Below are 26227 nucleotides of genomic sequence, written 5' to 3'. Positions count from 1 at the left end.
AGAGTAACATCCAGCAGCTGCCTCCTGCACATCTCCCACTGGGATGTGCCCACAACCAAGGTACATGCACTTGACCGAAATCAAACCGGGGACCTTTCAGTCCGCAGGCCGACGCTCTATCCACTGAGCCAAACCAGTCAGGGCAACAGTAATATTTTTAATAAATTTAAACTTGTTTAAAGTTCAAGACATACAACAAATCTTAGATGTAATATGCAGTACTGATTTGCTGGCTGTAATTATATTATGAGATGTTTAGCAATACTTAATTATATAGTTTATGTAAGAGTTACAGTTTAAACGAGTCTATTAATTTAGAATCAGCCAGACTGATGTACACTAAATGTTTCAGACTGCCACCTGGAATTAAAACAAACCAGTATTTTATTTGTTAAAAATTCATTAATGTACACTTCAATTTAAAATATATTTGTTAACAGTATAAAAACTAAAAAAATAATCTTCTTTAAATCTTGAACTATTTTCTTTATGCATGCAAATCAAATTTCAGTGTTTTCCAGAATATTTTTAAATGATTTTTCTGTAAAATTTTTAATTTTAAAAATAAGCATTACAGCCCTAGCCTGTTTGGCTCAGTGGATAGAGCATTGGCCTACAGACTGAAGAGTCTTGAATTCAATTCCAGTCGGGGGCACATGCCTGGGTTGTGGGCTCGATCCCTTGTAGGGATATTTAAAAAAAAAAAAAAAAAAAAGCATTACAGATTGCCAGTTATAAAAATAGTCACGGAGGTATAAAGTACAGCATAGGGAATCTGTATATATAAAAGTCTAATATGCAAAGGGTCCTCTCGGGAGTTTGACCAGGAGTTTGATTGCTTGCTATGATGTGCGCTGACCACCAGGGGGGTGGTGCGAAATGAAGGAAGGCCCAGGCCGGCAGCCAACAGCCAGGAAAGGAAGGCTCCGGCCAGCAGCTGGAAGGCCCAGATCAGCCTTGATTGCCAGCCAGGCCTAGGGACCCTACCCATGCACCAATTTCGTGCATCAGGCTTCTTGTATAGTCAATAATATTGTAATAACTATGTATTATGTCAAATGGGTATAGACTTATCAGGGTGATCACTTTGTAAGGTATGTAAATATTTAATCACTATATTGTACACATGAAATTATTATAACTTCATGTCAACTATAATTTTAAAATAATTTTTAAAAAACACTTTAAAATATAAAATAAACGGCATTTTGAGAACCAAAAAAAGCAGTTTAAAAACACCATTAGAAAAAAGAGAGAGTAGATGCACCACGGCTTCAATAGTGACGGCTTCTCTTGCCAGCCCCTCCCCCAGGAGACTGCTGCAGTCGGCCAGCCCACTGTAACCATGTGCGACCAAAAGGCGGTGATCAAAAATGCCGATATGTCGGAGGTGCAACAGGACTCCGTGGAATGTGCTCCCCAGGCGCTGGAGAAATATAACATAGAAAAGGATATTGCGGCCCATATTAAGGAGGAGTCTGACAAGAAGTACAACCACCCGGGCACTGCATCATGGGGAGGAACTTTGGTAGTTACGTGACACATGAAACCAAACACTTCATCTACTTCTACCTGGGCCAAGTGGTCATTCTTCTGTTCAGATCTGGTTAACAGCATGAACTGTGTACTACACACCCAGTGATCCATCCAAAAATAAGGATTGCAGCCTAAATTCCAAATACCAGAGACTGAAATCTTCAGTCTTGCCTAAAGGAACACCTTGATCTTGAATCTTTATTGTGTTGTTTTGTACAGGGTATCCTCTGTACTCATTTATTGTAGTTATAAAACAATTAGCAAAACAGCTTGAAAAGAAAAAAGAGAGAAACTTAAAATATAAAAATAAACTACAATAAATATTTTTAAGCCCTGGCTGGTTTGGTTCAGTGGATAGAGCATCAGCCTGCAGATTGAAGGGTCCCGGATTCAACTCCAGTCAAGGGAACCTGCCTGGTTTGAGGGCTCGATCCCCAGTAGCGGGTGTGCAGGAGGCAGCCAATCAATGATTCTCTCTCATCATTGATGTTTCTCTCTCTCTCTCCCTCTCCCTTCCTCTCTGAAATCAATAAATTTTTTTTAGAAAAAATTTTTTAAACAAAAAAAGTTAGGAGGGGGGCAAACAATAACAGAATTAAATTTAGATTTGGAGCATTGAACTAGTTCCAGTATAGTGTATTATGCACGTGCTATTTAAAAGGACTGCTCTGAAGTTTTTGGAGGTTGGGGGCATTTTTTGTTCTTTTAATATTTGGTTAAACACTGTAAAACACACTTCTTTCCATATTGATGATGGGGTAAACCACATGCTGGAGTTTTCAGAAAATTAGAATAATCTGTAATCAGTATTAATAATGAAACCTAGCATATTGTTAATATCCTTTTAATAACAAAGACATTTAAACAAGTTTTAATGTATTACCAATCCAGATATGGGTAAATATACTTTACCCCTAAATCAAGACTCCACTATTTAAATAGCATTGAAATACTGTATTCCCACAATTTCCTCCCCTCCGGCTTCCAAAGCACCTTCAGAACTGCTTTTTAAAACTTCAAAACAGTAAGGGGCATAACTGAGTAAGGAGTATTTTTTCTAAGAAGTGTACATTCCTAGGTGCTTTTATATGTATATAAATCCCCCCCCCCCCCCCCCGCCGCCCCCAAAACACAAGAAACTACACAATGACTGCATTTGGAGAGAAAAAGATCGTTTTAATCATTTTTATTTATGGTTTAAATTTTGCTATAAAACTACATATTTTTTAAATCTTCCAACCTTTTTAATTCACAGGGGGGGAAAAAAACTAGTTCTGCTTAATTCCTGTGGGTGTTTTGTATACAGTATATTATCTCAAGAAGGTAGTTTAAGATTCCATTCGATTTGTGTCAGTGTACATACCACTCAGCAAGAGATGTAAGATCAAACAGACACACTCAAGAAATGGATAACAATGTTCTACTAATTTCACACTTGCTACACTTAGTGCATCAAAATGAAATAGACTGGGGTAAATGCCTAATTGTGAGCTAAAATAAAGTTAGACTGGTATGGAAAATACAGCTTACATACGATTATCAATTAACATGCTAGACAACAGTTACTACACATTATCAGGCACAGAGCACAGTACCTGAATTTAAACGCAATGTGTCATATACATGAAGAATGACCTGATTTTCACTAGTTATAAAACATCACCAGAAGTGAGTTAAATAAATTAGATTTGTTGCACTTAGGCAGCTAAAGTCCGTTTCCAAGTGTACAACGCAGTGTAAGCATACAAAGATTTCATCTCGTACTGTGGACATTACAGTATCATAATCATTCTGCCATCTGTGCTGAATCATGCCTACCGCTCACCACCGCCACGCTAGAATGCCTCTCATCTTAACCCTCACTTTGACAGAGCAACAAAGTAATAGTAATATGGTACAATCTGTAAAATAAGAATTAGGGAGTCCACATCAACAGAAACAAAATAAACAGCAAAGAGAAAGCTCTTCCTTAGAGTAAAATTCCAACTAATTAATGTAGGAGAAATGACAGAAACAGCAAATCCCCTCTCGCAGCCATTACAGTTTCAGGTAAGAATCAGCGATGAATGTATGGATTAGTGAAAGTGATGAGAAACTGGAGCTTTACACTGTTTAATGCAAAGGAGAAAACAGGAACTTGACACTTCAGAGGCTGGTAGATACCACTTAACCAACTGACCATCTTAACACCTTCACTATCGAAACAAATCCAACCTCTCTGGCCTCCTGATGTGGTGCACGGAGGACACCATCACTTCTGCGGTGTTCCACCAAAAATACATAACCTGATTCTAACCACGGAGACATCAGACCAACTCACGAGAGACATCCTACAAAATAACTAGCTTACGCTCCTCAAACTCATGGAGGTCATGAAAGACAAACAAAAGACGAAGGTATTGTCCCAGGTTAAAAGAAACACCACAACTCAATGCATTAGGTATGTTGGATTGGATCCAGGATCAGAAAAAGGACATTAGTGGGACAACAGGCAAAATTTGAATAACATCTATAGATTAAACACTAGGATATCAATCAATATCACTGGTTCCCCCTCACCTCTCCTCCATCCCCTAGGCCCCTCCTCCTCTTCCACTTACTGTGTCTTCACTGTCCTTACTGTGTAGTCACTGTCCTGTGTCCACATGTCTAACAGGCATCTCAACTCAACCTGGCCAAACTGAATTGTCTTCCCCTCCCCCATACGCTGCTCCCCACAATCTTGCTCATCACAATTAGTTTGCTTCTGTGTATCCATTCGTCACACACATTACCACCATTCCCCCTCACTACCCTGGTGCCATCACCACCATCACTGACTTGTGTAACTGTCATTTTCTCCTGACTGGTCTCCCTGATCCCACTCCACTCAACATGGTCTAGTCAGCGGAGAGTTACCCAAACGTCAACAGAATTGTCCCAGTACCCAATTCAGGTACAGTGGGGCCTTGACTTACGAGTGTCCCAACTAACGAGTTTTTCGAGATACGAGCCATCTCTCGGACGATTTTTTGCTTTGAGTTGCGAGCTAAAATTCGGGTTACGAGCCAGCTTCAGATACCCCACCGCTAGTTGGCACAGCGAACGCCACATCAGCCCAGCATCACGTGTCTCACTCGTTCACTTTTTGATTTGACATACGAGTAATTTGAGTTACGAGCTCCGTCACGGAACAAATTAAACTCGTTAAGTCAAGGCCCCACTGTACAAAGAAGCAGGTAAAATTAATATAAAATTTGAGGTATGTTATATTCTCTTTTTGAACTAAGGCTTCATAATCCAGGGTATTTTATAAGAACACCACATCCCGATTCGGATCAGCCACATCTCAATTCCTTGACAGCTACAGGTGGCCAGTGGCTGCCCTCATGGACAGCACAGTCCTAGATCCGAAGCTTTATGAGAGCAAGTTCTTGTATTCCCAAGAACTAAAGCAGTACCTTGGCATATAGTAAACACTCAAATTTGCTCAAATTAAAAACTGCTAAGACCCAAGATCAGCAAAACAATCATTTGAAAAAGAAAACATACTAGCAAGCTACCAAGCCTTCTCATGCCAGAAAAAAATATATACAGAATGAAAAAGACATGGTGAAATAACATGAAAGGAAATTGTCTTATAATTCTTGAAAGACAAAAATATTGTCTAAGACAAGAAAAGTACTCCTGTGATAGCAACAAAAGTAGTTATTTTCTGAAGTTAACCAACAATTACTAAGAACAAGGAAAGCTGGTTGAAATATAGCAGAGGTAGGACTCCTCACGTGGCCATCCTTACAGTCACAATGAGTCACCATAAACAAGCTTCTAGCCTCAAAACATCTAGTTCTCAAGAGAAACTTCAATGATGTCCTGAGATTCTAATTAGATCTCTTACATTTTAGAAATAACAGGAGATGCTGAAGGCTGTTCATTTCCTTAGGCAAGACCTCTAGTTGACAGACACAGTTCACTTTGGTACCCAAATGACCAAACTCACTTCATGTTCCCCATGTGTGTTTAAATGCTCCCTAATTATTAAACATTTTATCTTTCATACACCTAGATTCTTCCTTTGTGTTTACTTTCTTTCCTTTTATTTTTTTCCTCTTCCCACACCTGTTTTTCACAAACTGACTTGTGTAAAATTCACTACGAAGGCTAACATGCCATGAAGCTGCATAAAATCCTCACTTGTTCTTGCCATCTGTTGGGTTATGATGGAAAGACATATTCCCAGGAATACCTAATCCAACTAATTGCAAACACCACATTAGTGTAAAGCAGCAATTGTCGATGCATATAGTATGTGGGCTCCTGCGGGTCCCTGAGACACTCCAAGAGGTCCAAGAAGTCCACACAATTTTTATACTCCTAAGTTTTTATTTGCCTTTTCACTGTGTTGGCATTTGCACTGTTGGTATAGAAGCCAATGGTGGGTAAACTGAGGCATCTGAGCATAAATGAATCAAGGCAGTAACACTAAACTGTAGTAGCAGTCACTGTATTCTTCACATGCAGTAATATGTAATCCGACTTTCATTTTCAAATGCCCTGGATGAAGCAGGAAAAGAGTATTAACTTTGTTAAAGAGCCCTTGAGCACACACACCTCCTTAATATCTATGTGAAGAAAAGGGCAATGTGCAGGAAGCACTTCTGCTACCTATTGTGGCTGTCTGAAGAAAACGCATTGTGCAGCTGTTTGAATTGCAAGATTGGACCCACCCCTTTTTTCACACACAGCACCATTTTCACATGAAAGAGCTAGAGACAGTATGGTTATTTAACCTTGAGTATCTGGTGGACATTTGCTCAAAAGAAAATAAAGTCAGCCAGCCACTTCTAGAAAACCTAACAGTATTTGTTGCCAATGACTAAATTTGAGCTTTTAAGTAAAAACCAGAATTTTGGCAAATTTGTCTACCACCATGAGCTTTGACAGTTTCCCAATACTTACGGATAAAAGAACCATTCAAAGTGCAAGACAGACCAATGGATTTTAATGTAACAGAATACACAAAATCCACTGATATGATTTCAGAATCCACATTTCAAACAAACCCGTTTAAAAACTACCACCTGTCTAGTTTTGGTGTAAAAACAAAGAATATCTACAACTATCTAAGAAGACTATTAAAATAATTCTTTCCTTTTCTAATGATATGCTTTGTGTGAGGGTGGATTTTCTTCACATACTTCAACCAAAACAATGTATCACAACAGACTAAATGCAGAATTGCTTATAAGAATTCAGCTGTCAAGGGAGAAACCAAGATGGCGGCATAGGTAAACACCGGGAAATTGCTGCCTCCCATAACAACTTCAAAAATACAACGAAAAGACAAAACAGACATCATCCAGAACTACAGGAAGGCTGGCTGAGTGTAAATTTTACAAGTAGAAGAAAAGAGAAAAGCACACTGAGACTCAGAGGAGCTGCGGAAGTAAAGTGCAAAGGTACAGAGGCTCGAGCGCACGGAAAGGGGCTGGTACCTGAGGACGCGGCTGTCTTTTTGAATCGGGAGGGAGTCACAAGCTCCCGACTGCTCTGAACTCCGGTTCCAGGAAGTCTCTGGGGACCCAGGACTCATATGGGGAGAAACTGGACTGTCTGGCAGCAGGCAGAACTCTGAACTTGAGGGCGGCTTTCCCTCAGAGGTGCTTGCAGCAATTAAATTATCAAGGCACTGAGACTTGCGCGGCCCCTTAGGGCAGGGCTGAGGACCAGCCATAGCTACTTGCTCCGCCCTTTGATTCCCTGAGACCCCGCCCCACCCAGGCTGCGGCAGAGGCTTTTGCATATGAATGCCCTGGCCCTTTGCAACCTAAAAATTACCTAACAAATTGCAGCTGGGCCAGGCAGACCCAGAACTTCCAAGAGAAGGCCCAAGGCCCCACAGCAGCTTGCATTGCTTCACAGTCGGGCCTCATCTGGGCACCTCCAAACTCCAAAAAAGGAAGGGGAATCTGCAGTTCTCTTCGTAGCTCCTGCTGGGTAACCTCAGGCAGAGGCTAAATTAGCACCTCCTTAGATCCAAGAGCCAGTGTACCCAGTGGTCAGAGGGGGACCATCCAGATTACAACTCCTCAAATCCATAAGGGACACATTCAGGGTGCAGACTCAGTGAGGACCAAAGCCGCACTGAAGCAAGTCTTGCCCCAGAAGGGTGTCTTCAGCACAGAAGTTCTCCCACCATAGACACAGCTGATTCTCACAGCCAATTGGCCTGGAGGTCAATTCCTCCCAGTGATCCTACAACAATCAAGGCATAACTACAATAAGACTGTGCACAAAGCCCACAAGGGGGTACACCAAGAGTGTCCACCTCAGGTAACTGGGGAGGCTGAGCCACTGGGCCCTACAGGACACCTAGCACACAAAACCACTCTACAAACACAGGGAAGCATAAAAAATGCGGAGACAAAAAGGTCACAAATGACAGAAATGGAGGAAAGCAAACGACTGGATATAGAGTTCAAAACCACATTTATAAGGTTTTTCAAGAATTTTATGGGAACCGCCGATAAATTTAGTGAGACCCTGGAGGATATGAAAAAAGACCAACTAGAAATTAAGCATACACTGACTGAAATAAAGAATAATATACAGAGATCCAACAGCAGACAAGAGGATCCCAAGAATCAAGTCAAAGATTTGAAATACGAAGAAACAAAAAATACCCAACTGAAAAAGAAAAAAGAAAAAAGAATCCAAAAATATGAAGACAGTGTAAGGAGCCTCTGGGACAACTTCAAGCGTACCAACATCAGAATTATAGGGGTACCAGAAGAAGAGAGAGGGCAAGATATTGAAAACCTATTTAAAGAAATAATGACAGAAAACTTCCCCTACCTGGTCAAAGAAATGGACTTACAAGTCCAGGAAGCGCAGAGAACCCCAAACAAAAGGAACCCAAAGAGGACCACACCAAGACACATCATAATTAAAATGCCAAGAGCAAAAGACAAAGAGAGAATCTTAAAAGCAGTAAGAGAAAGACAGTCAGTTACCTACAAGGGAGTACCCATATGACTGTCAGCTGATTTCTCAACAGAAACCATGCAGGCCAGAAGAGAGTGGCAAGAAATATTCAAAGTGACGAATAGCAAGAACCTACAACCAAGATTACTTTATCCAGCAAAGCTATCATTCAGAATAGAAGGTCAGATAAAGAGCTTCACAGATAAGAAAAAGCTAAAGGAGTTCATCACTACCAAACCAGCATTATATGAAATGCTGAAAGGTATTCTTTAAGAAGAGGAAGAAGAAAAAGGAACTCTTACCATTTGCCACAGCATGGATGGAACTGGAGAGCAGATAAATACCACATGATCTCACTCATTTGCGGAATATAATGAACAACATAAACTGATGAACAAGGACTGATCCAGAGATGGAGAGGCATTAATTGGACTGTCGGGCCTTGGAGGGAAGGTAGGGGAGGGGAGGGGTAAGGGGGAAAGATCAACCAAAGGACTTATATGCAAGCATATAGGCCTAACCAATGGACACGGACAACGGGGGGGTGAGGGCATGAGCGGGGGTCGGGGGGGTGCGTGGGTAGGGGGCAACGTGGGGATAAGGACACATATGTAATATCTTAATCAATAAAAAATATATTTAAAAAAAAAAAAGAAAAAAAGAATTCAGCTGTCTTTTAGGCCAAACAGTAAGGAAATTTGCAAAAATGTAAAACAATTCCACTTTTCTGATTTTTGTTTTGGCTGTAGAACAGGTGTTGTGTTTTCTGTATTTTGTGTTTTTGTTTTTCAAAAATCTTGTTAGTACTAGCTGGTTTAGCTCAGCAGATACAGTGTCAGCCTGCGGACTGAAGAGTCCCATGTTCGTTTCCAGTCTAGGGCACATGCTTGAGTTGCAGGCTCAATCCCCAGTAGGAGGCGTGCAGGAGGCAGCCGATCAATAATTCTCTCTCATTGATATTTTTCTCTCTCTCACACACTTCTCTGAAATCAAAAAAATGTATTTTTTTAAAAAATGGTTGCCCTAGCTGGTTTGGCTCAGTGGTTAGAGGATAGAGCATCAGCCTGTGGACTGAAGTGTCCCGGGTTCAATTCCAGTCAAGGCACGTGCCCAGGTTGCGGGCTCAAACTCCAGTAGAATGTGTGCAGGAGACAGCTGATCAATGATTCCCTCTCATCATTGATGCTTCTATCTCTCTCTCCCTCTCCCTTCCTCTCTGAAATCAATAAAAATCTATTTTAAAAAATTACTAAAAAAAAAAAAAATACTATGGTAGGTTAATCTGCCCATTTTCAAAAAATCTTATGTTAACATGAAATGAGTTTTATTGTAGTTATTTATTTTAAAATAGTTTTAAGCATTTTTTTATCCTCGCCTGAGGATATGTGTGTGTGTTTTTTAGTTGATTCCTAGAGAGAGAGAAAGGGAGAGGGAGAAACATTGATATGAGAAACATCAATAGGTTGTCTCCCCTACACGCCCCAATCAGGGATCAAACCCACAACCTTTTGGTGTACAGGACAATGCTCCCAACCAACTGAGCCACCAGGCCAGTGCTAAATATTATTTTGTTAACTGCTAATTATAGATTAAAAAGAAACAACACAAAAGCTCTTTGGGAGTCCAAAGTTTTTAAGTGTAAAAAGAGTAAAAAAAAAACAAAACAAAACAAAAAAAACAAAAACACAAAGTTTGAGAACCATTACAATAGGGTATAAAACCAAAGATCTTCCATTAGCCTCTTCCTTCCTCAATCAGTTCCCTTTTGTAGAGATAACCAGGCTTTTCCTTGGATAACCTTCCAGACCTTTTTTCTGTTTTTCAACAGACATGTACAGCTGAAATGGTTTTCCCCCAAAATGCCTATCTTTTTAAAGAGCTATCCCATAACTTGCTTTTCAATTTGCTCTTCCCCACATCCTCTCATATACTAGCAAATTAATATCATTCTTTAAAACTGACACACAGTCCATCACAGTATACTTTGTTAAAATATGGTATATTTTCTTTGGATGGACACTTGTTATTTCCAATTTTCTACTAAACAATACTGCAAAAAAAAAGTCTTTTGCCAACTTCTATTGCTTTATAATAGAAATTGCCAGAAGAGCCCTAGCTGGTTTGGCTCAGTGGATAGAGTGTCGGCCTGCAGACTGAAGGGTCCCAGGACTAATTCCGGTCAAGGGCACGTGCCTGGGTTGCAGGCTTGATCCCCAGTAGGGGGCATGCAGGAGGCAGCCAATCAATGATTCTCTCTCATCATTGATGTTTCTATCTCTCTCTCACTCTCCCTTCCTCTCTGAAATCAATAAAAATATATAAAAAAAAAAAAAAAGAAGAAGAAGAAATTGCCAGAAGAAAAACATTAAGCAGGCCTAAAAGAGACTGTTTAACATTACTTCAAAGTGCTTTTAAGGGCAAAGTGAAAGATGAAAAGAGGTTCTGGGTAGCTTCCTCCTTTTCAAAAACCTACATTTTTTAAAAGTTTTTATGTATGTTTTTATTTCTTTTTAGAGAGAGAGGAAAGGAGAGGGAGAGGGAGAGGGAGAGAGAGGGGAACATCAACTGCCTCCTGCATGATCAAGCCCAAACACCCTGGGCACATGCCGTGACGGGGAATCGAACCAGCAACCTCTCAGTGCATGGGGCGATGCTCAACCAACTGAGCCACACCAGCCAGGGCCACAAATCTACCTTCTGAAGCTCAAAAATTGGTAACTGCAAAATGTCCCAGACAGTCATATTAAGGCTAGGGATCCCCTTTGCTTGGAAAGTAGACCATGTGAAAGTTCCAGGTTACCTGTATACCTGTTAAAATGTAATGAGTGATGCAATAAAACCTACATGTTTATCTTCGTGTACTATGGACTACTACCCAGAGACCTTTTACAAAGCCCTGTGTGGTGATTTCGAGCTTTTACCATATTACTGATTAAAACGATGCTACAGACTGCACAAAACCATAAGGACAGAGTTGTTTTCTATGACACTAGAAGAGCATTCACACTAAGTTCTAACAGGTACTGCCAATAAAGGCATGCCAAGAGGTCTCTGACAATTTGCTCTCTAGCTGTCCGAGTGTCCATTCCTTCACACTCTTGCCAACACCAGACAGTATCAACTTTATTCACTTTTCCCAATTGGCATTTTTCTAACAACTAGTAAGACTGAGTATCTTTTCCTAAGTAGATTGGCTTTTAAAATATCCCCTCTGAACTGCCACTTCTTACTGCTTGAACATTTTTATACTGTATTGTCCTCCTCTGTCTGCACTTAACAGGAATTCTTTACCCACTCATCCTTTTTTTTAACAGTATGATCTCCTTTAAGATAATTTCAAAACTAGACCCGTTTTAGGGATCCTAAGACCTACACATCTAAACATAAAGTACAAATTCTTAACTGACAACGCATAACCTATATTCCACAAGCAAACGTGAAACATTCCCATGTACCTGTGCATATGAGACAAACCATGGGCTTATACAGGAAGAGATATACTTACCTCTTATTTCCAACTGCCACACATAAACACACAAGCTTATTAATCTGAGACAATACCCTACAGGTGCCAGATACTTCCAGAAGTCCTTTCCACACATAATCATTTAGCTCTCAACAGCCTTGTGCAGGTTTTATGGCCCCTATTTATAGATCAACTGAGAGGCTCAGAGAGTTTAACTAGTTTGCCCAGGATCAAGGAGCTGAGCAACTGAGGTCTAGGATTCCCAGCAAGATGCCACTGGCCCTCCCTGTCCCTGTGCTGCACGCACGGCTGCCCCTAATTCTGCTGCTTAACTGTGTGCACACAGACGTGTCTGCCTCGTTTTCTCCAAAGGTTCATTACTTCATTTAAGAGGCATAATAAAAATCAAATAACCCCAGGTGCTTTAATCATCACTACCAATGACTGTCTTGTCATAGCGGACCTTAAAAAAACAACACAGGCTCAGTCAGCCTCGGGGCAGGGCTCCTTAGTCCTCTCACAGCTCACCCTCATTACCCAGCAGGGGAGTATCCTGGGGACAGCTCTACACCCCATAGGAGGTTTTTGGGGCACAGCGGTTCCCATGAAGCACTTAAGAGGTACAAGCAGTTCAACGATCTCTGGTGAGCAGACCCCAAAATTAACACAGGCATGAAGTCTTGTATGATAATCCCAAATAACCATCTGCCAAATTAAACAGACTGAGCCCCTAAAGTTAAGCACATGAAAAATCAGAATAATGCACACTGTCACTCCTCAAGCACACAGGCTGCTCTTGCATTGCCCCTCTAGGCTCAGCTTCAACCACTACCCTCTCACAGTTGAGCCTCTCTAATCCCAAACAGCTTATAGTTCCCACACACACACCAGGATATTTCACACCAACATGCCTTCCTCCTGCTGTCCCTTCTGCCTTTTCCATCCCCAATGCACATATAGGTTAGCCTGTATGCTGCACATCCCTCTCTGAACCTCTCCCTGCCGGCTTACCAACACTCACCTCAGCCTGATGCCCCTCCTGTGTTCTGGGGCATACCAGGTACCCCAAGCCACATTTGCAATTTCTCTTTACCTGCAGAGATATTAATCCACCTTCAGGATCACTGCACCACAGTGAGGGTTTGAGACAGAACAAAGTGAAAGCCACCACACCTCACTTACTTCTTCAAAGCAAGTATCTAATTCTTCTAGCTCCTGAAACCTAGACAGAATGGATTAGGGGCACAAATGTTCCATCTATGCTTGCTAAACTAAAAATTATATAAGCCATAGGGAATGAAACTCAAAAAATGCAGAAACGGGTAAACTAGCACTCCCCAAAATATGGAAATAATGATTTTCAACCACACTCATCTCTCCAAAGAAAAGGCAAGGGCTTCTTTATTTTGGAAAGAACAGCTGACTTTTTTAAAAACTGACATTTGAGGACCACTGGGGAGACCACCATCACTTCTCAGTTTTAGCATCACCGCCTCTTAAATTCACTCTCCAATCATCATCTGCCCAGCTAAAGTGGCAAGCTGAGCAGCATTTTGTTTAGGAAACTAATTTTTAATCCAATTTAACCTCAAAGTATGATTTAGTAAAGTTTCCAGTGCAAGAAAATACTATTAGTTTCTGAGGTAAGATCCCAAATTCAAGGTACTAAGTATGGGAGAATATAAGCCCAAGCTACTCGAGCTAGAAGTTATCAAAACTAAAACATTCTGGCTTTTTATTTAATTTTTACATACAAGGGGCACAAATGAATCGGGACCTAGATTTGTCAGAGTTAGAGCAACACCCATTGTAGAAAGATTAAGATGCTTCTCCATGCTCGAAAACACAGTTTTTAACCAAACTGTCTCACTGTCCACTTCACTGAAAACAGCTCTCGTTGGTCGAATTATGACTAACCATGTCAATATATGCTAACTTAGTGTTTGGGGCAGAACACTTTCAAATTTAAATGTGCAGGTCTTTTGACATAGCAATTCCTAGTATAAGAATTTGCCTTATAGCCGAGACCGGTTTGGCTCAGTGGATGGAGCGTCGGCCTGCGGACTGAAGGGTTCCGGGTTCGATTCCGGTCAAGGGCATGTACCTGGGTTGCGGGCACATCCCCGGTAGGAGATGTGCAAGAGGCAGCTCATCGATGTTTCTAACTCTCTATCTCTCTCTCTTCCTCTCTGTAAAAGCTCAATAAAATATATTTAAAAAAAAAAAAAAGAATTTGCCTTATAAAAATATATAACCAAGAGTCCTATTACACACATATAAATATCCCAGACTGAAATTACTATGAAAAGAACAAATTGTTACACACCTATGCTGAACAATGCATCTGTTAAATTGTTGTGCCTATGCTGAAGAGTCTTCAGGATACATAATTTAGTACAAGCACTAATTATATAAACAGAATGATTTCATTATTAAATTAAAAAGGGTTTGTGGAAACATGCAAAGAAGAATTTCTGGAAAATAATACACCCAGGTATCAGCTGTAAGACCGAGAAATACATGGGCATAGAGAGGATTGTAAAACAAGTATGTTCACATTTTAATTCATGTGGTTTGAATTAATTTGAATGTATACATATGTAAGAACTCATAAGCTGTTTACTTAATAATCATACACTCTATTGAATCTAGGTTATACCTTCCTTTAAAAAAAATTAATACATGCTCAGTGAAAATAAAGATTTTACGTATGTCAGTCCACATCCCAAATCAGAACAAAGATTGTCCATATTCTGTTACCACCAAATGTAATCTACTTCCAGCCTTTGCACTCGAATCTCAAGGGGGAAAATACAACAGCTGCCCCTGGAGTGGCTACTAAGTGATAATGTTTTGATGTTTACCCACCTTGTGCCCAGGAACCTGAGGCGTCGTTTTCATTCTAAGCTGCCCAGACCGCGATTTCCTCGTCCTTACACAACACCGTGCATTCAGAACAAGGAATTGGGATTCAAACCCAGATCTAAGACCTCATGTCCCACATTCTTCTGGCTGTACCTTTCAGTTCAACAAGGGCACATGAGGCAAGCATCAGGGCTCCTACTCAAAGAGGTTTCCATACAACTTCTCCTCCCTACTCTCTCCTAATCCTTAACAATATCCCACATTAAAGAAACTTCCCCCAGCCGGCATGGCTCAGAACCTGGAGGTCACGGTTTGATTCCCAGCCAGGGCACAAGCCTGCATCACAGGCTCGATCCCCAGTAGGGGGCGTGCAAGAGGCAGCCAATCAATGATACTCTCTCATCATTGATGTTTCTAACCCTCTCTCACGCTCCCTTCCTCTTTGAAATCAATGAAAATGTATATATATGATTAAAAGAGACTTCCTCCTGCAAGCCAGGATCCTACTACTTTGGAAGCAGGCACCACAGCCTCCACGCCGGACACTGCTACCTCTTTCGTTATCTCCAACACGTCACCTGCCTGAGATAAGCCTTGGCGCCTGCCTCCCGATGCCTCTTCACTCCTCTCTCATCTCCTTATCCCCTCCAATTTTTCTGCAATTCATCTGTATTAAGATGAAGCCACTAAAAATTACCTTAGAGGAAAAAGTAGTCTCATTTTGTCTTAAGACAAGATGTCCAGATATTTTATAGTAAGTCCCAGGCTTCAGACTACCTGTGCCTGTCTTTTTCCTAGAGGAAGACAATAAATCAACCCTTCAAAGAAGCCAAACAAGATCTTTTTTCCTTTGGAGAAAGCAAGAAACAGGACATCTCTGCTCTGACTTGCCATTGCACACATGATGGGGCTGCTGTGTACGCTACTTTGAGGACTTGACAACTGAACTGGGAGGCATGAAGGCTGGGCAGAGTCGTGGACCTGGAAACCGGGAACCCCAGTCACCTGCAGTGCTGTGGGCAAGCCACTCCTCCCAGGGCTTAACGGAGAATCCTTCAGTACAACTAATACCCCTAAAAGCTTCCACTGTGCTTTCCCATTTTTATTAGCTTTCCTTTTTTAAGTTAGGTGTTTAACATATTTTGAAAGTAGTACTCTATCAATCAAAGGACTTGCATAGACACAAATCCTATCTAATAAAGAGGGAATATGCTAATTGACCCTCACGTCATCACAAAGATGGTGGTGCCCACAGCCAATAAGGAGGGAATATGCTAATTGACTGCCCACCCTCAAAGATGTCGGCGCCCACAGTCACAAGATGGCGGTGCCCAGTCCCCTCAGCCCTGCCGGGGCGGCAGCCGCCATCCAAGGCCGGCCTCCAGAGTTCCCTGGTCCCCTCAGCCCCCCAGCCACCCAGGCCGCCCGAGGCTCAGGTGACCAGGGCCAGCTGAGGCTTGTGCTGCCGGCAGTGGCAGCAGCAGAGATATGGTGGGGCGTCGCCTTCCCCTGATCGCCGGGTTGCCTCCCGCCCTTGAGGGCTCCTGGACTGAGAGGGGGTAGGCCTGGCTGAGGGCCCCCCCCCCACCTCCCCGTCTAGTGCATGAATTTTCATGCACCGGGCCTCTAGTAGTCTGTATAAAAGACTTACTCTGTCTCCAAATCAATTGCTCTAACACATCACCTAGTTTTGGTGACTATTGTGGCAAAAGACAGAATTCATAATTTGAAGACACGGTTACTTTATCAAGAACCAGATTTTTAAATACACAAAAATGAGGGAGCTTGGGATACTTACAAAAGGTTTCTTGTTTTTCTTACAGCTAGCACTTTACGAATAAAATGAAAGGAATGCTTTACTTATTCCAAGATCCTAAAATAAAGTGATTAGAGTATTTTAAACTTAGCCTGTGATGTCCCCTAAGTGTTTTGGCCAATAGTTTCAACCTTGGCTTGTCAAATCTTCAAGTATACAGACAACCACATGGAAGCAGTGGACTTGGTCTCCACTGTTTTAAAACCTAAGACAGATTCAGAAGATTCTCCGCATGTACATTAATAAAAAGCAGAATGAATTGTCTGTAAGAAAGTAGAATTATAGTCACCAGAAGTATTGAGACAGATGTCAGAGGGTAGGGTCCACTGTCACAAACAAGTCTTGTCCATTCAACAAGAGGACCTGGCCCAGCTGGCATGACTCAATGGTTGAACATCGACCTATGAGCCAGGAGGTTGTGGAATCGGGAGGTTCCGGGAATGGGTCAGGGTACATGCCCAGGTTTCCGGCTCGATAGTCAGTGTGGATCCTGCGGGGGGCAGTGGATCAATGATTCCCTCTCATCACTGATGTTTCTATCCCTCTCTCCCTCTCCCTTCCTCTCTGAAATCAATAAAAATATTTTTTTTTAAAAAAAGGTAGACAGTCTAGCCCTGACTGAGTGGCTCAGTTGAATCATCCCATGCACCTAAAGGTTGTGGTTCAATTCACAGTCAAAGCACATACCCAGGTTGTAGGTTGATCCCCAGTTGGAGTCCGGGTGGCAATGGATTGATATTTCTCATTCACATCAATGTTTCTCTCCTCGCCCCCCCGCCCCCCCGCCTTCTCCTCTCTCTCTAAAAAAATCAATGAAAACATATCCTCAGGTCAGAATTTAAAAAAAAAAAAAAAAGAGGTAGAGTGTATTTCCATATCCCCCTTGAATCAGTGCTGCCCTTGTGACTTGCCTTGATCAGTAAAATGGGATAAAAATACTAGTATGCTAATTCTAGGCCCTCCCTTTAAGAGGCCTCGGAGCTTCTGCTTTCACTTGGGGTAGCCAGCTACAGTCTACTACCAAGTGATGAGATACCATGTGGAGAAAGGTCAGGAGGACAAGCACCAAGAGGCCAAGCAGGTGAGTGAAGGTTTCTTGAACGTTTTCACCCAGCTTACTAACTAACCCAAAATGACACCAAGTGAAACAGAATCAACCACCGAGCAGACCCAGTGTCATGAGGAAGGATAACTTGTTGTTTTGAGCTGCTACTTTGTGGTGGTTTGTTATAAATCAACTTCCTAAACAACTAAGTGACAATGCCAGATATTCTGAGGATTTATGCCTCTTTCAGCTTATAGTTCAATTAGAGTCCTCAAAGAATAGTTCTATAATAATTTCAGACAATTTCCTAATCAAGTTAAATGGTCTCAGGATAATTTTCTAAAATACATAATTGGTATACTATGTGTTCCCCTTCAGGGCAACAAAATCCACATAGTATATTAAAATTTATAACTCTGTTTATTTACCAATACTGAGCACTTGCCAAACAGTGAGTTAAGAGCATGAGAAATTATACCCTCAATTTTAAGAGAGCCCTGAATACTATGTTTGCAACCAGCTTTCAAGCAAAACCCTGGCAGTCCAAGCCAATTTTTTAAACATCAGGTTTATGGGACAGAAATCCTAACAAAAAATGCCAAGCCTACCCGTTGGTCACTGCTACCACACTGCCACCTCCTGTCTTATGACTCCAGGAGTTTGAATCAGAGGCAAGAGTCGATAAAAGAAACTCAGCTAAGAATAGCGCAGCCTCTCCCCCTCCTCTCAGACCAAGCCAACCACCAAAGTTACTCAATGGATAACTCATACCATTCAGAAATATTACTGCTAGAAAAGTTGTTGTTGTAATGCTGCTAAAGACGATTACAATGGAGTTGCCTTAAGTGTATGTATCAAGGTGGCTCGACAGCTTCACTTTCATACAAAATGCCAGACCTATAAGGTAACTGCAGTGATGTGGCTCATAAAAGAATTTCACAGTATGGCACAGATCATTTCCCTCTTGCTGACGGCGTGAAAGAGGTGCCCGTGCAAAAGCAACTGAGCTACCACCAAGTTACAGGCAAGAAATACAAGTCAAGTTTCTTACAGGGGAAACCTCGGAGCTCTGCAACTCCAGAAGATATGCTTACGTCTTAGCTGGTAATTCATTTCCCTCCAGCAGAATGGCAAATCGGAACAAAATATGCCCCTTGTTAGTTTATTAATGACATTTGGCAGGAACAGATCATGTAAGTGATCACACAAGTCCAAAGGAAAGTCACAAACACAAACCAAGATGCTCAATTCCCACTGGCTCCAGGCACATGTCATGCTTCTCTTACATCTTCCTTACTACTGTGGACGGCCACGCACAGCACTTCAACATTTTTTTTTTTAAGTATTTTTTTTTTAATATATTTTATTGATTTTTTACAGAGAGGAAGGGAGAGAGATAGAGAGTTAGAAACATCGATGAGAGAGAAACATCGATCAGCCGCCTCCTGCACATCTCCTACTGGGGATATGCCCGCAACCCAGGTACATGCCCTTGACCGGAATCGAACCTGGGACCCTTCAGTCCGCAGGCCGACGCTCTATCCACTGAGCCAAACCGGTTTCGGCCAACATTTTTTTTTGTATAAATTCCAATAAGGCCAAAGTACGAAATCTTTTAAACGCTTCCAGACTGTTTTGAGAAAACAGGTTGATATCAAGAAAAATGTCTTTGGCTGCCCTAACTGGTTTGGCTCAGTGGATAGAGCGTTGGCCTGCGGACTCAAGGGTCCCAGGTTCGATTCCGGTCAAGGGCATGTACCTGGGTTGCAGGGCACATGCCCAGTGGGGTGTGTGCAGGAGGCAGCTGATCGATGTTTCTCATCCATGTTTCTAACTCTCTAGCCCTCTCCCTTCCTCTCTGTAAGAAAAAAAATCAGTAAAATATATTTTTTTAAAAAATGTCTTTGGCTACCACCACTTCAGCAGCCATGCATTACTGATCTTAAACTGAGCGCTCCAAAGATAGCCCTGCTTTCGATTCTTTACCAAAAGTTTCCTAATGTGTGAGAAATCTCCCTGATTCACAAGATTCACCTCACCTGTACCAGTCTGCTAAGCAAGAAGCAGCATTGCCATCCACACCTATGTTTAAATGGTCAGCATTAAAAGCAGCTTTGTTGTCCTGAAACAACAGGGTCATATGCCCTGGCTAGTGGGCACACGGCTGGTCACAGCATCAACCTATTCTATACTGAACAGCTATTAAAATGAAGCACTAGCTTTTAAATAGCCAGTTAAAGTAAGATACACTTAAAACCCCAGTAATTTTTATCCATGCTCTGTCTATCCAATTTACATGTTAAGCACTAGATTCTAAAATGCAAACGAGTTGTTCATTTATTTTTAAGGCAACAAAACAAAAGAGATTTGAGCTAGGCACCACAGTCTGTCTTAACGAATTCTGCCTGAAAAAAAAAATATTAACACTATAATATCCTACTATTTTTGCTCCTTTGTTCAAATATATATTTGGTTACATATTCTGATCAGTATGTCCTAACAGCTAAATCATGAGGACGTTTAAGCTATAAAACTCTGAAAATATTTAAAAATTTTCATAATTTAAAAAAGTAATGGAAAATGAAGTAAAACCACCACCCTCTCAGTTCCCCAGTGTCAGCGACTTTCCTGGTCTCCCTCCCATGCCCAATAGCCCACAATATAACAACAAAATCAGTGCTATTTACATAGGGGCACATACAAGGTCCCACAAAGATACCAGCGCTCTTCCCAACCAAACTCAGCTACTCTCCCAAAGTCCCAACGATTTTCACACCCACCCTTAACTTAAACTTTACCCTCAAGTGGGAGGGGGGTGGTTAAGTTTATGCCTCAGAGTGAAGTCAAGTCTTCATGTGCTGTATCTTTTATATTCGGAACAGAAAGTGCAACACTAGCACCAATATTCAGTGCGATCCTCTTCATTCTGGACGGAGGAAACCTCAAGCTCTGTGAAGTGCTGCTATAATCTTCCCCAATGGAGGGGTATCTGAATGCAGATAAGCAACATTCCTTCCACATTCCCTTGAGACTTCGGTAATCAGGAGCTAAGCTTGGTCTGAAACAAATTCAACAATACCCCTTCCTGAAAGGGTCCCCGCCCAGCTCTGCTCCCAGTCAGAGTTAGGCCAGGCTGCCAAGCATCAAATCACTTCCTAGGCCTGCTCCCCTGTTTTAGTCGCTGCAAGCCCATTCATCCATCTCAGAGTGCTGCCATAAGCATTCTTCAGCACAGAGCTCCCGACATGCCTTGCACAGCAGGTATAAAGGTCACTGCAGCATATGTGGGTGTGCCTGCCTCAGATGCCTACATGATGATGGGATGGAATGCAATGACTGCTAAGCACAAAGAACTCCACCCAGAAGTCCAGCAGGCTCACTTGGCAAGGATTGGTCTGTGGCATTCAACCCTCTGTCACCAGTACCACCTCTTGACCTGCTGTAGGTGCTGGTCACGTGGATCACCAGGGTTCCTTCTTCTGCCCTCTCCAAAGCCCATTCAAATAAGGGAAACTGCATCACATCTCCAAGGTTCCGTTAAAACAAAATTGTAATATGAATTTCCAGAACATTTCTCTAAGAAAATCCCAAAAAAGAAAGCTCTACTTTTGTTTTTAGCCATTTCAATATAAACAAAGGAATTACTTGATTATTCTCTAAATGAGTAAAAAGTTGTCTCCAATACAGCTATTTGTCTTGCTAGTAAGTTAGTATCATTTAAAGTCCTGAGCAGTTTAATTTAATCTACATTGTTCATAAAATGAAGCTCCCATTGATAAATACTTGCTGCCACTGGTAACATTATACCTTATGTGCTTTCCTAAAGAGGAACCTGCTCATTATAAAGTAACAAGTAACTAAGTTATGTTTTTAGGTTGAGCAAAGCCTTGATGAGGCAGTTCTTACCAGATGTTTTAAGTTTAATTCCCTACACATGGGGAGAAATTAACACCAGGTTGGAAAGGAAAATCAGCAGAGTAAGATAAAGTAACTGGCATTTGCGTTAAGGTCAATGAATTGTATCTGAGAAACACAAGACAATGTTTACATTTAGGAACTCTCAAATGTTAAAATGCCAATCCTTCAACAGAACTATTGCTTTTTTTAATTTATTCAATATTTAAAGAAAATTAAGACACACTGGCTAAACACAAAACCAATTAGAATTTGCAGAAATGTGCTTACATCCCCCCCAGGTAAACAATTCAGACTATGCCTTTAAACTTCTTTTTAAGGAGATATGACTTCGTGCAGAATTTTTCAATTCCTACAAACCTGAGATCCGTTTAGATACTTTCCACTATACATTCTATTATTTTAGTAAAATTTTTTTACAGAATTCCATCCTATTATATGAAATTATTTGACCCCCCTACAGAAATTCCCAACTAAAACTAAATCTACCCGGTCACACAAATCTCTTTTCAACTATCCTAATGAAAATTAAGTACACGAACAAGAGAAATCCACAAAAATCCAAACCCACTTGCTAACAAAAACACGATTTGTGAAAATGCTTTACCTGGAAGAGAACTCAATCTAGAAATAGGCACACAGTGACATTTTATGCAGCCATCTCTCTCTCTGCACAGCAACAGGGAAGTACACAGCAAACCTTCCTGCCCTCTAGCACCCACACTATCACCAATGCCTAAACGGACACAAACAGTCCTCGTTTACATTAACTTCCAGGTTACTGCTTGGCCCTGTTGGGAGTGGGGAGATGGGAGGGGAAAGCGCACAAACCCTAACCCCACCTTGCGAAACCCAGAAAGGCATACATGGGCCAGCCCCAGCACCTCTTCAGAGTTACAGAGCGGCGATAAGGGCCTGATCTTGAGAAAGGAGCCATTTCTCCAGAATACTCCAGAAGTACAAACACAGCCTCCAAACATTCTATAAAGTGACACACAACACATGCTCTCCCAAAAGTGCAATCCCCTTGCTACAGTAGCCCAAATCTTGGGACTTCATGATCTCTTGGTGGTTATTTATAAGCAAAAATATTTTTAAAGGGGGGTGGGGGGGGAAAGCAGGAGACAAAAGCGGGTTTGCAGAAACCTGTGTACCTCCGGAATAACTGAAAGGCGCTTCTGGGCAGGAGAAGGCCAGGCGGTCGTTCCCTCACGTGTTCCAATCCCCGCTGGCCAGCTAACAGGGTACAAGGTAATTTCTCTCCTCTCGGCCTGGCAGCCACAACTCGGGACAGAAAAGGAAAGGCACGCCACACCCACGGGTGTCCACAGCTGCTTTTGCCTATCCCGTACTTATAAGTAGGACGGGGGTGGGGGGTTGGGGGGGTCGCCCATTGCTTCCTAAGTCCTACAGATTCCCCAAAACTGCCCGCAGAGGCTGGTTTCCTGAGATTGCAACTTGAACTGCTCTGCTGGGGAGGACTCAGTTATGAGAGCTCCCGGCAGACACTTGTACACCAATAACGCCGAGTGCCAGGGGCCGCCGGCGAGCCCTCTCCTCTCCGCAGCATTACCCACGCGCGCACCTGCCACCCACTGAAATGCAATGGGAAGGACGCCCAGCCACACAGCAAGCAGCCCAATAAACGCTAAGAGGAAAAGTTGTCTTCAGCTGTGTGGGCGGCCTGCCCTCCCAATAATGGGGAGAGGAGAGAATCCACGAGAACATAATAAACGGGCTCACCTTTGCCTTTTGGGGACCGAGTGCTCCACTTCCAGGAGTTTTCCGTGCAGCTCCACTTTACCTGCGGACACACAAGGGGGGGAGACGGTTGGCAGGGGGGAGCGGCTCCCCCAGCCCCGAGGACCCTAAGCGGCGACACAAGGGGCTCCCTCGGACCCCACGGGCCCCCGACGCGGCTCCAGTCCGAGAGGGAAGCCCCGCACCGCGCGAGGGGGACGCCGTCACTTCCAGGCGGGTGGGGAGGCGAGTCCACGGGCGGCCTCACCGCTGGGGTCACAGTCTTCGCCCCCGCTGGCCTCTCCCGCCCACCTGCGGGGGTCACCGACCCCACGACACTCGCGGGACCGCCGCGGCGCCCCCGCCCTCCCCTCCCGCGAGACAAACTCGAGGGAGGGGGCGCCCGGGCCCTGCGCCCCGGCTCATGCCCAGGCCCGCGCGGAGCAGGGAGCGGCGGGAAGGGCTGGAGGATACAGGGTGGGCGCAGGGAGAGCAAACGCCGGCGGCGCAGCCCAGCCCGGGACGGACGGCGAGGCCCCAGCCCCACCGCGGGGCGCGGGCTCCCGGAGCCGGAGCGCAGCCTTCCCGGGGGCGCTCCCGCCGCGCCCCGCCGACCCCGCGGCCGCAGGTCCCTCCCGGGAGATCCCCGCCCGCCCACCTGCCCGCCGGGCTCGTGGGTCGCCGGGAGGTGGACCCGGGGACCCAGGTCACACTCGCCGCCGGTGCGGGGCCGCACTCCGCGGAGGGGTCGGGGCCACTCCGCGCTCCCCCGTTGGGGTCCGAGAGAGAACCCCGCGCCGTGAGTCGTGAGAAGAGGAAGAAGGAAGCGGGCCGTTCGCGCTCGGCCCCCGAGGCCCAGCGTGCGGGAGCCGGGAGCACGCGCCCGGCCGGGCGGGGCGCCGATAGAGCGCTGGTCCCGCACGGGCGGGCGGGCGCGCGCCCCTCCCCCGGCCCCTCGCCCGCTCCGCCGCGGTCCCCCGGCCCCTCGGAGCCCGCGCCCGGGCTTCCTGACAGCGCGCGACCGCCCTGAGCCCGCAGAGCCCGGCGGGGGAAGGGGAGCCGGGGCGAGGGGGGGGGGGGGCGGGTCGGAGTCCACGCTGGGAAAGCACCGGGGACCCCACGCGTGTGGGTCCCGGCCTCGGGCCCTCTCCCCGCCTCGCGCGGGCCTGGGCCCTGCGTGCACGAGTCGGTGGCAGCGCGGGCCTGGCTCCTGGCTCCGGGCTCCGGGCTCCGGGCCCCCGACCCGCAGGCCCGGCGGGCGGAGGCGCGGGGCGGGCGTGGGGCCAGGCCGGGGCCCACCTGAAAGCGCCTCGATGGCCTTGAGGGCCCAGCTCTCGTCCGGACAGTCCACGAAGGCGTAGCCGGTCTTGACCAGGAAGGGTCCGGACGCCGGGATCTGGGCGTCCTTGAACACACTTTCCAGGTCCGCGGGCGCGGCGCTCTCGCTGAGGTTCCCGATATACAGTTTGTTCATCGTGAAGAGTGGTTGTTTCTTTTTTTAAAAAAAAAATTTGAGAAAAACGGAAAAATTAAAAAACCCCCAGTGATGGCTTGCTCCGGCGGGTTTTGTTCCCCCTCGTCTTCTCGCCGTTAAAACGCACAAACGCAGTAGGAACCGAGCACCGGGACGAGGAGGGGAAATCAGATCCGAAGGTTGTTTTTCCTCTTCTGGATATTAAAAAAAAAAAAAAAGCGAACAGAAAAAGCCTTCCTGCAACCCAAACGCATCGACGAGTCTGGCGAACTCGGAGGAGGAGGCGGGACCAGCGAGCGAGAGGAGGGGAGAGGCAGGAGGAGGGGAAACTACTTTTTGTCTCTTCCTCCCCGGCCCCGCGCCCGGCCGGCGGACGGTGGAAATATCACCCTCGGCGCGCAGGCACCGCCTCCCCGAGCAGCCCGCGGGGCGACGGCGGGAGGGGGCCGGGGAGGGACGGACGGAGGGAGGGAGGGAGGGGGAGGCGCAGGAGGCGGAAAGGATCCGCTCCGAGTGTCCGGCTTTTTGAATGAGCCACGTGTTCAAACTACAAATCAACGTCTCACGTGAGGAATCCCAGCGCCTCAATTAGAGTGGGTTTCGGGTGGGGAGAGGAGGGGGAGGGAGAGGGGGAGGGGAGGGGTGAGGAGGCCGGGGGAGGGACCCCGAGAAGGGGGGGAGGAGGAGGAGGATGGGAGGAGGAGGGGAGGAGGGAGAGGAGGAGGAGGAAGGCGGAGGAAGGCGGAACGCTGCGGGAGCCGCGGGCGGAGCGCGGAGGGGACCCGCGGCGGCAGCCGATGCCGCCCGGAGTTTAGAAAGGGTTATCTGGTCGGGGCGGGGCCAGAGGGGGAGGGGAGGGAGGGAGGGGTATTGATTTCTTTTTTTCTTAATGAGATGGGGTGGGGGGACTACTAGGCAGTTCCTCAGTCCTAGTTACCGGAGTTTTTTAAATATTCGATTTCTTGAAACAGGTCCCCATCCCGCACTCGCCCTGCGGCTCGGATGACAGTAGCAGAGGAACGTCGGCACCGCCGAGAGCACGTTCCCAGCGCCGGCAGGGGCGGGAGCGCGGCGAGGGAGTGGGGTGGGGAGGGCGGGGGAGGCGGGCGGGCGCGCCCCACCCCTGCACCCTTCGCCGGCCCGGGCACCGGGGAAGTGGGGCGGCCCCAAGCCCGGCCGGTGGGGGAGGGGCGCCCGCGGCGTCCTGGGCGGGTGTCTGGGCGACACCTCCTCCGCCTGTGCGCTCGGTGGCTCCAGGCTTCGCGTTTGCCATTGGTTGCGCGAAGCAGAAAAGGCTCCGGGATAAATGAGGCCGGGGGAGGGCTCGGCCGCCGGTGGGGGAGGGGAGCGCAGGGGCGGAGGCGGTTCCTGGGTGGGGCTGGGGGCGTCCCGCGGCCTCGGAGGCCG

At 45.2% G+C, this 26227-nt stretch overlaps 1 protein-coding gene and 1 pseudogene across 1 annotated transcript in view; one reads left to right on the top strand and one right to left on the bottom strand.

The window, feature by feature from the left end:
* Window positions 1-25019, bottom strand: part of IGF2BP3 (insulin like growth factor 2 mRNA binding protein 3) — a 107538-nt gene extending 82519 nt beyond the window's left edge. The window contains exons 1-2 of the mRNA XM_036327896.1: window positions 24646-25019; window positions 23350-23410 (exon numbers count right to left, since the gene is read on the bottom strand). Of these exons, the coding sequence (XP_036183789.1) occupies window positions 23350-23410; window positions 24646-24820 (236 nt within the window). The 5' untranslated portion in view covers window positions 24821-25019. The remainder of the gene's footprint in view (window positions 1-23349; window positions 23411-24645) is intronic.
* LOC118666124 lies at window positions 1346-1611 on the top strand (annotated as a pseudogene).
* Window positions 25020-26227: the final 1208 nt, after the last annotated feature.

Source organism: Myotis myotis, unplaced genomic scaffold, assembly GCF_014108235.1.
Source record: "Myotis myotis isolate mMyoMyo1 unplaced genomic scaffold, mMyoMyo1.p scaffold_m19_p_11, whole genome shotgun sequence".
Classification (NCBI taxonomy): Eukaryota; Metazoa; Chordata; class Mammalia; order Chiroptera; family Vespertilionidae; genus Myotis; species Myotis myotis.
The sequence above is the reverse complement of the archived record's forward strand: the minus strand, read 5'-3'. Positions and strand labels throughout refer to the sequence as shown.